The sequence below is a fragment of the Aspergillus ruber genome (assembly GCF_000600275.1).
Source record: "Aspergillus ruber CBS 135680 unplaced genomic scaffold scaffold00045, whole genome shotgun sequence".
Lineage (NCBI taxonomy): Eukaryota > Fungi > Ascomycota > Eurotiomycetes > Eurotiales > Aspergillaceae > Aspergillus > Aspergillus ruber.
Genome location: NW_024467341.1, coordinates 1 through 13,606, shown reverse-complemented (window position 1 = coordinate 13,606; position 13,606 = coordinate 1). Strand labels below are relative to the sequence as shown.

The 13,606-nt window shown below is 51.3% G+C and overlaps 7 protein-coding genes across 7 annotated transcripts; 3 read left to right on the top strand and 4 right to left on the bottom strand.

Annotated features, from left to right (window-relative positions):
- Window positions 1–272: 272 nt before the first annotated feature.
- On the bottom strand, window positions 273–1,531 carry EURHEDRAFT_518968 (threonine aldolase GLY1; the record flags this gene model as incomplete). Its single annotated transcript, XM_040786736.1, has 3 exons — window positions 273–379; window positions 431–1,384; window positions 1,444–1,531. The coding sequence occupies 3 exons, from the start codon at window positions 1,529–1,531 to the stop codon at window positions 273–275; spliced, it is 1,149 nt and encodes a 382-aa protein (XP_040634331.1).
- Window positions 1,532–2,006: 475 nt separating this feature from the next.
- Window positions 2,007–4,093, top strand: EURHEDRAFT_417183 (uncharacterized protein). Its single transcript, XM_040783136.1, has 2 exons — window positions 2,007–2,363; window positions 2,431–4,093. The coding sequence occupies exons 1-2, from the start codon at window positions 2,083–2,085 to the stop codon at window positions 3,842–3,844; spliced, it is 1,695 nt and encodes a 564-aa protein (XP_040634330.1). The 5' UTR covers window positions 2,007–2,082; the 3' UTR covers window positions 3,845–4,093.
- Window positions 4,094–4,153: 60 nt separating this feature from the next.
- Window positions 4,154–6,316, bottom strand: EURHEDRAFT_518966 (RNA exonuclease; the record flags this gene model as incomplete). Its single annotated transcript, XM_040786735.1, has 2 exons — window positions 4,154–6,169; window positions 6,209–6,316. 2 exons carry the CDS (start codon window positions 6,314–6,316, stop codon window positions 4,154–4,156), a joined length of 2,124 nt encoding a protein of 707 aa, XP_040634329.1.
- Window positions 6,317–7,028: 712 nt separating this feature from the next.
- Window positions 7,029–7,881, top strand: EURHEDRAFT_406683 (PICOT family protein; the record flags this gene model as incomplete). Its single annotated transcript, XM_040780474.1, has 2 exons — window positions 7,029–7,751; window positions 7,810–7,881. The coding sequence occupies 2 exons, from the start codon at window positions 7,029–7,031 to the stop codon at window positions 7,879–7,881; spliced, it is 795 nt and encodes a 264-aa protein (XP_040634328.1).
- Window positions 7,882–8,186: 305 nt separating this feature from the next.
- EURHEDRAFT_466697 (putative Gamma-butyrobetaine hydroxylase subfamily) lies at window positions 8,187–9,476 on the bottom strand (the record flags this gene model as incomplete). The annotated part of the gene is made up of 1 exon (XM_040785123.1): window positions 8,187–9,476. The coding sequence occupies one exon, from the start codon at window positions 9,474–9,476 to the stop codon at window positions 8,187–8,189; it is 1,290 nt and encodes a 429-aa protein (XP_040634327.1).
- A 365-nt stretch (window positions 9,477–9,841) lies between these two features.
- On the top strand, window positions 9,842–11,205 carry EURHEDRAFT_510135 (thiamine transporter TPC1; the record flags this gene model as incomplete). Its single annotated transcript, XM_040785939.1, has 4 exons — window positions 9,842–10,090; window positions 10,141–10,193; window positions 10,259–10,412; window positions 10,480–11,205. Exons 1-4 carry the CDS (start codon window positions 10,058–10,060, stop codon window positions 11,203–11,205), a joined length of 966 nt encoding a protein of 321 aa, XP_040634326.1. The 5' UTR covers window positions 9,842–10,057.
- A 263-nt stretch (window positions 11,206–11,468) lies between these two features.
- On the bottom strand, window positions 11,469–13,275 carry EURHEDRAFT_381738 (tubulin alpha chain; the record flags this gene model as incomplete). Its single annotated transcript, XM_040779446.1, has 7 exons — window positions 11,469–11,935; window positions 11,989–12,492; window positions 12,546–12,617; window positions 12,670–12,757; window positions 12,820–12,973; window positions 13,035–13,093; window positions 13,264–13,275. The coding sequence occupies 7 exons, from the start codon at window positions 13,273–13,275 to the stop codon at window positions 11,469–11,471; spliced, it is 1,356 nt and encodes a 451-aa protein (XP_040634325.1).
- Window positions 13,276–13,606: the final 331 nt, after the last annotated feature.

The following is a 13,606-nucleotide window of genomic DNA, read 5'->3' as shown; positions in this document are numbered from 1 at the left end:
TGCCTGCCCGCGTATCTGTCGAGGGTCGTCGTCCAAGAAACAAGCAGTCGGTTTAGTTGAAGCTTCCGCTTTATTTTGAGTGGCGGACTCAGGCATCCACATGGCACCTGACGTATGGCTTCCTGAGGCCCCAACAACCCCGGCCAATCAAACTGCATTATCATTCAAGGACTGCGATATACTTTAAGGTACAGTGCAGAGTGCAGAGTTACAGTATGACGATAACAATCTATTGTGGTACAGGGAATACAATTTTCGAGTCAATACTACAATCATCTAGTACCGTATGGCTTACTTTGGTTGTTGCTGCGTTGGTATTGCCCACTCAGTGCGACATCGAACACCTGCTCCAGCTTCGCAATAGCCTCGTCGGACACCTCTGTGAGCTGGTTAGAATGAATATGTGTTGCTGAGAGTCGAGGGTACTTACGATAGTGGACGACCACACGCCCCCCAGAAAGCTTCAAGCCCTTTTTCTTCCCGATTTCTGACAGGTCATTGGGCCCTACTCCCGAAGCTTCCAAATCCAACCATACCATGTTGGTATGCACGGGGTGCAGCAGCTTTCCTCCACGATTAGTCCATAATTCAGCTACTCTTCTGGCCTTGACATGCGAACCCTGAAGTTTGCCCTCTTTACCATGTGGATCCGGACCAAAGGTCTCTTCAATAGCCACCCGGGCAGCTGCAGCAATCACACCGGCCTGCCGGGTACCACCGCCAATTGATTTACGAAACCATCGGGCCTTCTTGATAAAATTCTTGGACCCGACAATTATGCTACCAATCGGAGCTCCTAAACCTTTGGAGAAGCAAAGGCTCACGCTGTCACAGATGCTAGTGTAATCATCCAGGCTACCCGCACCAGAAATCACGGCTTCCCAAAGCCTCGCACCATCAAGGTGTACTTTGATGTTGTTCGCATGAGCCCAGTCCGCAATGCGACGAGCTTCTTCAAGAGGCATGACCATGCCATCCAGAGTATTCTCCAAGCTGATCAGTCTCGTAGGACAATAGTGGTCGTCATCCTCGATCACTGCATGGCGTTGAACATCTTCCAGCGTGAGGTGGATGCCATTCTTCGGAATAACAGGCTGGACCGTCGCTCCTGTCCATGTGCTAACACCTCCTGCCTCGTAGCAGAGAATATGAGAGCGTTGATCGCAAAGAACCGAGTATGGAGGCTGTACCAAGTGCGTCCGAATTGCGACTTGGTTGCCCATAGTGCCGGACATGACCAGTAGCGAGCTCTCATGATTCGTCCGCTCTGCCACATAGTCTTGCAGGGAATTTGTCACCGGGTCTTCATTGAAGACATCGTCGAGTAGGGTGGTCTGGCAGATCGCGTCAAGCATTGAGAGAGTAGGTTTTGTCATGGTATCGCCTAAGGTTCCCTGTTGCTTTAGTGACATGCTCAGTACATGGAAGCACAGTGGAACTCACTTCTCATGTCAAACTCTGCAGCGCCAGCGCCATTCCAATGATTAAGCTTGCCATTGGCGCCATTAGAGGCTCTTGATACACTTGCCATGGTGATTCTCTGCCCGTATCCACCTCTATTCCAAGGAACCACCGGTTGAGACGCTGGTAGTGGACGGGAGAGACGCCGTACCGCTTGTCTCATGAGCGGCCAATTATGCGGGGTAACAAAAGGGACAAGAATAAGGTAAGCTCGAGATAAGCAATTCGATGCAAGTGACTATTTGAGACCATGTGACTTTCTAAATCAAAAGCAACCGCCAATGCGGGGTGTACGGTAAGTAATAAATACAGAGTGAGTTAATTAAACGCACCATAGCACCGGGCCCGTTACCATACCATATCATGATGCTCCTAATGTCCGTCACTCGTGACCGCCTAACCGCTTTAGACCAATGACGTAGCCACTCTCCTATCAGTCACCGCAAAAGGCTTAGCGCGACCCGCCAGCGTGTCTGTTAGGCTGCTGAGTCAGCAGTCGAGATCCCTCTGGACTTTTTGCGGGCGTTCTGGGAGTTGCGCGGCAACTTCTTCATCAACCGCCGGCAGGTGTGGCGCACTGCAGGGAATGTCGTTACTATAATAAATCGCTGTTTAATCACAATGGATCTCTCGAGACTCACGCGGCCGGCCATTCTGTGCCAGTGTTCTCGATGCTCGAGTTCGCTGGCTGCGCTTGAAAATGACTGGGCGAAACTATCAAATTCCTACTCCCTTGTTGCGGGATGGCTGAGCGTCGATCTCCATCGGATTTCGATTTCGTCGGAGAAAAAGCAGGTGCCGCAGTCGTCAGATATGAACTTGTTACGGGGTCGCATCCTTCAGGAGATCTCATGCAAGCTCTGTCAGCAGAAATTAGGTGTCCTATGTACGCTGGAAAACGGGTAAGTGCAAGGGGATGGAAGGGACGAAACAATTGATGCGCACATGAAAGTGGCTAATAATATGCAGTCCTAATATCTTCTGGAAGCTCGCGAAAGTGGCATTTAGGGAGATTGTGACGATGCGGACGGTCGAACCCATATTCAAAGAAGGAGCGCTCGAACGCATTCTGAATTCGACGACGAGAGAAGGACGACGAGATCGGACATCCATCCAGCCGGGTGCTCTGGTACCTGCTAGCTCGACAGAAGTGGAAGGATATGACATGACTGTATCGCGACAGATCCAACATCAGGGCTTCAGCATCGATCACATCTCGAGTTCCGTCAATAATCTGCATGATACCATGTCAGAGTTAAAGCAGGCTTTCACCGCGCTTCGAATCGAGTTGAATGGTCCTGGTCGGCTTTCCCTTGAGACAGGGAACCCTCAGAGCAGCGATTACGATATGATAACGACGGTTCTAAGGGAACTCAAGTCGAAATCCGAGGAGATTGAAAAACTGAAACTGGAAATGGAGGCAGTCAAATTGAAAAACCGGTATTTGGAAGATCAAGCAGCGAAGCAGTCTTTACCGATGGCGGACATCGGAGGGGCACTCCCGCAAGTCCATAGTCCAAGTATCCTGCATGGTAGCAGAAAACGCCCATGGCCAGATTCGTTTCCAAGTGGACGCACAGAGCCTATTGCGGACTCTTTCGACGATGAAGGAGATATCTTCGATGGTTTCTCCGCGGTGGACACGCCGATGCAGTCGATGAAGATCCCATTAAAGGACCCCGAAGAAGTTCGCAGCATATATGCACAATCAACACCAGGATCACCAAGGCTTAGCGTTGAAGTCCATCAACAACAGCAACACACTCCAACAGTCGATAATATGATAGATCCAGGGCGCGATAGCAGCGGGCAGCAACATGCTATCGTTAAGCGCCCGCGCATTTCTCAGCCAGTGGATAAAACTCCCTCTAGCGGCGGGCCTGGAAAAAGAGGACCAGGGCGGCCACGGAAATCAATCTCTCAAACCACGAAACCTGACCTCACAACGCCTAAACCGTTAGCACCCAGGCAGGCACCATCAAATGAGCAAACCGTTAACGTTAGCGGTGGCTCGCAGAAAGAGCGCTCGCACTGGGACGGCAGTCCCGATGAAGAACAATCTGCAACGAAACGCGGACCAGGTCGGCCACGGGGCACCCGTAGCCGCTCAATAGCACCACCAGTCCCGCCAGCAAACAGTCGCAAGAGTCGACATTCAGACACAAACGGGAACCATCCGGAACATGTCCCGCCACCGTCGACCGTCCAAATCAAAGGGCAGGAATCCCTGATTATTAAAGGAGAAGGCATGCGACTCCCAGATTCTGAAAAAGAGAACCCGCCTCAGAACACGGAAGAGGCGGAGAAACGAAAGGCGCGAGATTATATGGCGCGGATGGCAATGCAACGGGAAGAAGCGATGGAGACGGAGGAGGCCCGATAAGATTGAAATGAAATTGCCCTTCTATAATTGTATTATTTAGTTATAATTTCTTGGTTCCACCCCTTTGCTTGTATTATTGTCTTGGTTCTGTTGTTGTTTCGTGAGGGTTGTACGAGTACGACAAAAGTTTGGCCATTTTATATGTACGGATTGGAGTTATAGGTATAGATACGTATAGGTGGTAGCTAGCTAAACTAGATCTAATTGATCAATTCTACCGATATAGATAATCAAGTTGAAAAAGGCTATAGATCATCATGGTATCTACCCAAAACCATACATGCATCGTGACATTTGCAAAGAAATAAATCACTTCACACACATAAACCCACAGCCCGCTCTGGCCCGGTCACAAGCCTTCTTCAATGCTTGTTCCTCTGTATCTGTCCACTTAACACTCAACTCATCCCACGGTTTCCGCGAGTTGTACTCCTGACGAAAAGTCTTGTGCATGGCCTGTAAGCGGCTAACGTCTCGGGGATCGCCGGTTCCAGAGTAGACCATGAAAAGCGTGCATGGGGGCAGGGAGTCGTAGATACGGGAGATGTTGGAGACGGTTTGGGAGACGGTGTCGGAGAGTTTGGGTTCAGCGGGTGTTGAATCGGCGGATGTGGTTGGTGTTGTTTCTTGGGGGGGAGGTTTTAAGGATGTGGATTCGTTTGCGTTGTTCGGGTCTGGGGCGCGGTTGCACCATCCACGGAGAAGTTCGAGTTCACGGAGGCGGGCCCAGGTGAAGTCGACTCCACCTAGCGGGATAGAAGGATTGTTTTCGTCGCCGTTAACAACGGACGAAACGCCCTTCACGATTTCATCGTCGTCACTGCACCCAATGGCGGCGTTTGCATGCGCGCCGAATCCACGCTCGGGATTGCCCCAATCAACAACAGCACCTGTACGGCCTTCTTGCTGTTCGCTGTCAGATGATGGTTTCCCGGAGCGCGGAGAGCGCGCGAGACGGCGGAAGATGCTCTCCGATGAGGCATCGCTGGTGCCCCAGCGCTCGCCCTTTTCGCATTTCAGCTTGACGAGGTCGAGCACGGCGATCGCGTCTTCGATCGAGTCGTGGCCTGCTTGGCCCTTCTGGATCTCTTTGCCGAGGTATTTCTGTGTGAGCCACTTAAGGCTGCATTTAAGCGGCGGCCCGCGCGGGTGTGGGTAAATGATGGTGGTATCCACAATGAATGGGTGGGTGAGTTTTAATGCGTTCATGTCGGAATCGAGCGAGTGCCCAACCAATACAGTGCGAGGGGTGAGTATGGAGAGGAGCTTTTGTTGGATATCAGCGAGGGTCGTCGTGACAGGGTCCAATTTTTCCTTCGTAATGCCCGAGAATCTGGTGAGGTAGTCGATTATGGGCCGTTCCGGCTTTACAAACTCGTCCAGCACTGCTTCGCCGTCCCAGCGGACTAAGCTGATGCGGGCAAGTTCCGACTTGCCGCCTTCTGTGATGCACATTTCGCAGTCCATGGCCAGCACGTCGTGGCCTGCCGTCATGCTACCCTGTTGGATCTCCGTATCGAGTATCTTTGCAGCTTCCAGGCTCGGAACATGGGTGTCAACCCATCCATCATCGGTCGAGGTGCTAGTGCGCTTCCTGAGCTCTTTATTGGCGTACTTTTCCTGGTCCGTAGGTAGGAGAGCTGGGTGTAAGACATAGTCGTTCTCTTGCAAATCATTCTTGGAGCTGATGAAAGTGGTGATTGGAGTCCGCTTCGGCACAAACTTATCTGCTCTGGCTGGTTTAGGGCCTTTCCCGCTTTCCTTGGTTTTGGGGAGAGAGGACATAAGGACCGCCTGAAGTGGAGAGTGGACCTTGTTGTACTTGGGGTCACCAGGCGTCTTCACAGGCCAGACATGGGGAAACATGTCTGCCAGAGGCTGCAATGGCTCTGCAAGGTTCTCGCGCGAGAGCGAGCGAGGACTGTAGCGGTTTGACCGATCTTCCGGAGGAAGTCCCTGTTTCCACCTTTGGAAATCCTCCTTTCTGACGTCCTCCGGGTTCTCCTGCGTGTCGTCTACCTCAGGACCAGCCTCCTTGGCATGCGAATCCAATGATATTGTCCCATCAAACATCCCAGTCTCCAACCCCGGAACCATCAACACGACAATCTTCCGAACATGCCCTGGGTATTTGATCGATATCCACTGCGGCGCGACACCGTCCGCGAAACAATAGAGGAGCAGACTCTGCAAATCCGCAATGCGAATCGACGATGACAGTCTACCCTCCACGTACGTGAGAACAGGGTATTTGACCTTTTCACCGTCTACCCGCTTCTGCTTCTTGACCTGTTTGTCGGATTCGCCGCTGTCGCCGTTTTGCGACTTTCTTGACTCTTCCGGCGCGCCGTCCCTGGGTTCTACATCGGCATTCTGGAGTTGCGTCAATAACTGCGCCACCCCGAAGCCATTGCTAGCTCCAGAAGTATTCTTGACTGGGTCATCGTCGTCCGAATACTTTCGTTTTCCCATTGCACCGGGGATCGGGAATCGTCAATCGCGCGTCTGGGAAAAACCGACGAATAGAAAAATAAATCGTATAAAGCGTAAAAATAGTTGCTTCTTTTCTTCGCGCAAAACGAGCGACCTCCTGTTTAGGGCGTAATTGGAGGAATTGCTTTTGCTTCTCTGCTATGACAGTTAACTGACTGACTTTTGCGGCACGTGATGATAGCGGTATTGATAACAGACAGCATTATCGTTTCGCAGGCAATACCCCGGATAGAACGAGCAAAAAGAATAGGGCAGGTAATAATAAGCCTTCTAATCCAATCTCAGAGCCGTAACTTATGAATAACTCTGAATTAATAAGTGTCTATCTTACATTCGGTGCCTTTTCCCATGTCAGCGGGTGTGGCGCGGATCATTAGAACCTCCGAGATCCATCTCCGGAGCGAAACCGGGCGAAACAGTACAAGTACGGTAATTACGGAAACGATCTGATAAGCCAAAATTCGCCATCGGCCCATCAACCTTTCTTCTGTCCCTCTTCGTGCTTGCTTTTCCTTCGGGCACTGGTCTGACATACAGTATTTTCTCTCTCTCTGTCTCTTATTTATTGCCTTAATCCCTCTCTCACCTACAAGGCTAGCCACTCTTTTTTTTCTTTACCCCAATAGTCCAGTCACTGCCCCTCTATCAGATAACCCCTCCGATTGCGGTGCATTGCACAAAATTCACCACCATGTCGACCGTCCAAGAAGTCACAGACGAGGCCGTCTTCGTCTCGCACATCTCCTCCATTCCCCCATCTTGCCTGCTCGTGCTCTACTTCCACGCGCCATGGGCCGCGCCATGCGCCCAGATGCACACCGTCCTCTCCACCCTCGCGTCCCAATATCCCGTCACTACCCCGCCCTCAGTCTCCTTCATTAGCCTCAACGCCGAAGAACTCCCCGACATATCAGAGGACTACGACGTCACCGCCGTGCCCTTCGTCGTTCTCGTGCGCGGCGGAGAAGTCCTCGACGCGATTAGCGGCAGCGACGCTGCTCGCGTGCGTGACGCCGTTGAGAGAAGCGCCGGTCGCGGCGCTTCTGACGGTGGTGCTGCTCCGAAGAGCCAGATTCCGCCACCGCTGAGTGCAACCCCCAGAGAGGATAATGTACCCACGACTGCGACGCAGGCGCCCGTTTCTGCAGAGCAGTCGAAGCAGGCGCTGTTTGCGAGGTTGGAGGAATTGGTGAAGGCTGCGCCGGTTATGTTGTTTATGAAGGGGAGCCCTAGCGCACCGCAGTGTGGGTTTAGTCGGACGTTGGTGGGGATTCTGCGGGAGCGGAGTGTTAAATATGGGTTCTTTAATATCTTGGCCGATGAAGATGTGAGACAGGGTTTGAAGGAGTATGCAGAGTGGCCTACGTTCCCGCAGCTGTGGGTTAAGGGTGAATTGGTTGGTGGTTTGGATATTGTACGTGCCAATTCCCTCTTCTAGTTCCAGTAATCATTTGCTAACTAATCTCGAACAGGTCAAGGAAGAGCTAAACAATGACCCGGACTTCTTTAACGAGTTCTCCGTTAACAAGCCGGCTGGCGCTTAGTCACGTTCGAGAGCATCCTTATGTGTTAATCTACAAAAATTCCAGTGGCAGTTCTAGCAGAGTTTAGTAGCCGTGCATTGAATTGTCTGTTTAGATGATGTTTTTGAGCGATTGTTATACCATCCTTTTAGTGGGCAAAGAAAAAGAAATGAAATCCCACAGCTTTCAGCTTTGATGGCTTCAAGATTCATGCTATATGTACAGGATATCAACAAGCTTTTAACTCCGTCCTTACCAAGGACCCAAAACAATACTATACAGCATTTTCCCACCTACTTGCCCTCATCTCTCTCTTTTGTAACCTACTACGAGTCGAATTCCCGCTCCAGCGCTCTATCCGGGTCTTCCAAGTGCCCTGACCAAGCCTCAGGATAGTCACGGATACTCCGCCGGAACCGAGACCACAGACAGTCTTCATCAACATAGGCGCCTGCAAGCCAGCGCTGACCGACAGCAGTATTGAATTGTCTCCGGGCATGAACGACCCGACGATTCTCGAAAATGACACACTGGCCGGGCTCCAACTTCAGCTCGAAGGTGTTTTCCCCACGCTCGAGGAGTTCGGAGAATATTTTGAGAGCCTTTCTAAATTTCTTGAATTCGTGGTATTTCCTGCCAATTTCTCGAGAATGTACGGGGCCCTGGAACGGAGGGGAGTAGTTGACATGCCGAATCGGTGGAAACTTGGTAGGGTGTCTCATGGTTGTGGTCTCGATTACCGGCCAGCGATTATGATATACGGCACCCTCATGGTTGTACTCGTAGCAGAGTTGAACGTCAGCGAGAACGTCGAAGAAATGCGGCCCCTTCTTGTAAATTTGCTTGGCCGCATGGAAAGCGTCGGAAAACATCGATTCACCTCCGTCGCATGAATTTTCCAAGCAATGGAGAAGTTGATAGCCTGGAGGCTCGCGCATGTACATCAAGTCCATGTGAAAGCCGAGGAATTGATTCGTGTAAGCCACATTCGTAGCCTTAGGAATACTGCGCACATCCCATGTCGGGCCGTAGAATGTGTTCCGGAGAGGGCCCATGCGCGTGGCCAGCTTCTCGACCTCCTCCCTGGAATCGGGGATATCCTTGACAAAGATGAGGCCAGTCTCACAAAGGTTCCGCATTGCAGATGCAAACTGAAATTCGTTGTTCATGTAGTCATCGTACGAGATCCAGAACTGTGACTTGTTCATCCATTCCCGGTCCCAAGTACAACGCGGCCTCGACGAAGTAATAAGCTTTGTCGTTGACTTGACTGGAAGTATAAGAGTGCTCCTGTTGTATCGTGAAGTATGATCTGCATCATAACCAGGAACGTCATTCTTCCATTGAATTGTTATATCCTTGCCATCAAACTCAATATTGCGCGGTTGGATCTCATTTGGGATATCCGATGTCCGGAAGTTGCGTTGCTTCGAGTGCGGATCGATACAAAGGGGACATTTGCAAGAATCACGTAGAGCCGAAAATAAATACTCTCTCGCATCATGGTTACCAATTTTCACACTGATATGGGTCTTGTTCAGGGAAATACCCGCAGGCAATTCCTTTTCTAGCTTGGGATATTCCAGCTTGAGGTATTCTGACTTCACAGGAAGCATTGTATCGAACGGTACCTTGGGTAGGCTTGTCGAACGCTGACCACGACGGAAAATAGACGGAAAACGAGTAATCGGCGGAGAGGACCGCAGGAACCTGCCCAGGGGACGAGCCATAGTAATGGTCGACATTTTAGCCTCCCTTCCAGCAAGAGGAACCAGTTGTCAGCGTTGATTTATATGCCGCGGGGGAAGGGAAATAAATGATGCTTCTCCGCAGTCGATAAGTATGTCAGCCTCAGGCAAGCACACATACTTGATGCGGTCGTCCGTAATTACCCATACGCTGTCATTACACGTCACGTGCGGGAATTGGCATCACCAAATCGAAATGCAGCAAAGAAAATATTATTAAAAAAACGTCACAGCTGGGGTATTTAATCCCCCCTTCTGCTTCTCGCTGAGAATTCTTCTCAATCGCTCTTCAATTGTCCATGTTTTGACAGCGACTGTCTATACAGAGTGCTAGCTCTGCTCTTCTGTCACATTCGTTTCTTTCTCCATCCCCCGTCCGATGATCCCGGGGTTCTACTCCAAACTCCGATAGACTCCGATAAAGAAGATCCCAACAGAGCTTCACATGAATGTCTGCCGGGGGCGAGCACCTCAAGGATGAGGTAGAAATTATCCTGTTATATACGAAGGATTGTTACTGACATTTTCCCAGGGTACACGGCGGCAGGTGGTTCTGGCAGGCGGAATCGCCGGGCTTATCTCACGGTATGACCTCCAACTGTCGAGACAAGATAATAGAAGAACAACAACTAACCTCTCAATTCTCATAGATTCTGCATCGCCCCCCTCGATGTCGTCAAGATCCGCCTCCAGCTCCAAATCCACTCCATGTCGGACCCCGTGTCCCATCAACATGTTAACGGTCCAATATACAAGGGGACTTTCTCCACAATGCGGTCCATCTTGAAAGAAGAAGGGATAACAGTGCGTCACAACAATAACCAACAACAATAACAACGGATATATCCAATCTAACATGCGAACCGGTTAGGGCCTTTGGAAAGGCAACATCCCCGCCGAACTAATGTACGTCTGCTACGGCGCAGTCCAATTCACCACCTACCGCACCACAACCCAAGCCCTAGCCCAATTAGGCTCCTACCGCCCCCCACAACCAGTCGAATCCTTCATCTCAGGCGCCTTCGCCGGCGGTGTAGCAACAGCCGCTACATACCCCCTCGATCTTCTGCGTACACGCTTTGCCGCACAAGGCCGCGATCGCGTCTACCTTTCCCTTTTCTCGTCCGTTCGTGAAATCGCGCGTCTAGAAGGTACGGCGGGATTCTTCCGTGGGTGCACTGCGGCTGTAGGGCAGATTGTGCCGTATATGGGGCTGTTCTTTGCGACGTATGAGACGCTGCGGCCAGTGATGGCGGATGCGCAACATTTGCCGTTTGGGTCTGGGGATGCTGCGGCGGGGGTTATGGCGAGTGTGTTGGCCAAGACGGGGGTCTTTCCATTGGATCTTGTGAGGAAGAGGTTGCAGGTGCAGGGGCCGACGAGGCATATGTATGTGCATCGCAATATCCCCGAGTACCAGGGGGTGTTCAATACCATTCGGATGATTGTGCGGACGCAAGGTGTGCGAGGTCTGTACCGTGGATTGGTTGTCAGTCTTATCAAGGCTGCGCCGGCTAGTGCAATCACCATGTGGTCCTATGAGACTACTTTGAGACTACTGATGGAGATGAAGGTGGGTGCCGATCAGAAAGACTGAAGCCAATTCTGCCGCTCGGTTTGTATCATTAAGGAAATCGACTCTGACTGAAAAAAAATTATTCACATTGTAATTCTCGTATTTCTTGCCGATAATATCGGGATCAAGAAAAGTAATGTCAGGCATTCAAAAGTCGCTAAGGGGAAGTATGAACAAAAGGGGTTGTCGCAAACGAACATCTAAAGATGGACAGAGGAAAGTCAAAAGACAAGAAGTCAATATTAACAGGTAGACCGTAAACAGGGCCCGAGGGTATAACCCGCTTAGTATTCAGCTTCCTCCTCGACATCGGGTTCGCCGTCGTTAGCAACCTCCTCGTAGTCCTTCTCCAATGCAGCCAGGTCCTCACGAGCCTCAGAGAACTCACCCTCCTCCATACCTTCGCCAACGTACCAGTGAACGAAAGCGCGCTTGGAGTACATGAGGTCGAACTTGTGGTCGAGACGGCTCCAGGCCTCAGAGATGGCAGTGGTATTGGAGAGCATGCTGACGGAACGGTCGATAGGGGCCATCTCGCTGTCGGGAACGCGCTGGGGCTTCTGGTAGTTGATACCCAACTTGAAACCGGTAGGGCACCACTCAACCAGGTTGAAAGAAGCCTTGGCTTTGACGTTGGCCACGGCCTGGGTGCAGTCACGTGGCACAACGTCACCACGGTACAGAAGAGCGACAGCCATGTACTTGCCGTTGCGGGGGTCACAAACGACCATTTGGTTGTTGGGTTCGAAGCCTGTGAAGAGGTCAGTGCATGGTCTCACGCCAAAAACAGTGCGGTCAACTTACATTGGAATGTGAGATCCTGGACTTTGAAGCTCTCGTGAGAGCTGCGGCTGCTGGACACAACAGGAGCGTAGGAAATCAGAGGGTAGTGAATACGAGGGAAAGGCACCAAGTTGGTCTGGAACTCGGCCAGATCGACGTTGAGGGCACCATCGAAACGGAGACTGGAGGTGACGGAGCTAACGACCTGGGCGATCAGACGGTTCAGGTGTTCATAACTGGGACGAGGGATGTCCAAGTTGCGACGGCAGATATCGTAGACAGCCTCGTTGTCAACCAAGAAGGTACAGTCCGAGTTCTCAATGGTGCTGTGGGTGGATAGGACAGCGTTGTAAGGCTCCACGACAGCAGTCGACACACGAGGAGAGGGGTAGACGGCGAACTCGAGCTTCGACTTCTTGCCATACTCAGTTGCGAGACGCTCCAACAACAGGGCGCCAAATCCGGAACCAGTACCGCCACCGAAAGAGTGGAAGACTAGGAAGCCCTGCAGAGAGGAGCAGTTGTCTGGTAGGGATTAGTAGTGTTCAATTGCACGCTGTCCATGGAGAAGGGCGTACCGGAAACACGGCGGACGCGGTCAAGGACGTTGTCCACCAATTCCTTTCCGATAGTGTAGTGTCCACGGGCATCTGCCACCAGTCAGCCTTGTCTCAATATCTTTGGATAACTTCGCTGGCGTACAGTTGTTGGCGGCATCCTCCTTTCCGCTAACCAAGAATTCAGGGTGGAAGAGCTGACGGAAGTTGCCGGTACGGACCTCATCAATGGGCTATAATCCATCAGCTTGATGACCCCTGGTTTGTTCCAATATCCTCGGCTAGAAATACGTACCGAGGGGTCAAGGTCGACGAAAACCGATCTAGGCACATATTTTCCGTTGCCGGTCTCGGTGAAGAAGGTCTCGCGGGAGCCACCGTCACCGATCTCTTCGATTCTCTCCTCGTCAATCCGGCCGTCGGCCTTGAGACCGTGCTCGAGCAGGTACCTGGAAGGTGTGAGTAGGGAGCTGGTAGGGAAGGAGGGAACAAAAAGCGGTGAGAACATACAGCTCCCAAGCGCTGGTACCCAGCTGTGCACCAGCCTGACCAATGTGAATATGGCAAATCTAGAGTTTCACAGCACGATTAGCCTTGCATTTCGGACCAGTTGATATTGGAACGACGCGAGATTCCACGCGTGGTGATTCCGTGGTTGACTTGGGGTAACCAGGTTCAGGGGATAAGGATAAGGGATGCGGGGATGGCAGTAAACAATGGCGATAAGGCATATACGTACTTCTCCTCTCATGGTAACTAGTGATTAAGAAAAGGCGAGATTTTGAGGTAATTGAAGATACTCGTAGTAGATTCAGAGGAATCTGGAGATAGGAAAAGCAGAATGGGACTGCTGGGCCGATTGAAAGAGGTTAAAAGGACCAAACATGCGGTCGATGTTGATCACCCACTTCATCACGTGCCTCACCGCTCTCGCTTACATGTACTATCGCCAACTACAAGTATGATGACAGTTGATAAAATATTAGATAGCTTCAGAAGACTTACGGGAGCCGACGAAAGGGAAGCAATGGGAGACTCTGATACAGAGGCGTCAACAGGCACCTCTCCCGGCCAGGGAAGAC

Excerpts from the sequence above, each read along its gene's own strand:
- EURHEDRAFT_417183 (XM_040783136.1), top strand. The coding sequence starts at position 2,083 with ATGGATCTCTCGAGACTCACGCGGCCGGCCATTCTGTGCCAGTGTTCT. Across the intron at positions 2,364-2,430 it reads CTATGTACGCTGGAAAACGG|TCCTAATATCTTCTGGAAGC; the intron begins GTAAGTGCAAGG and ends AATAATATGCAG.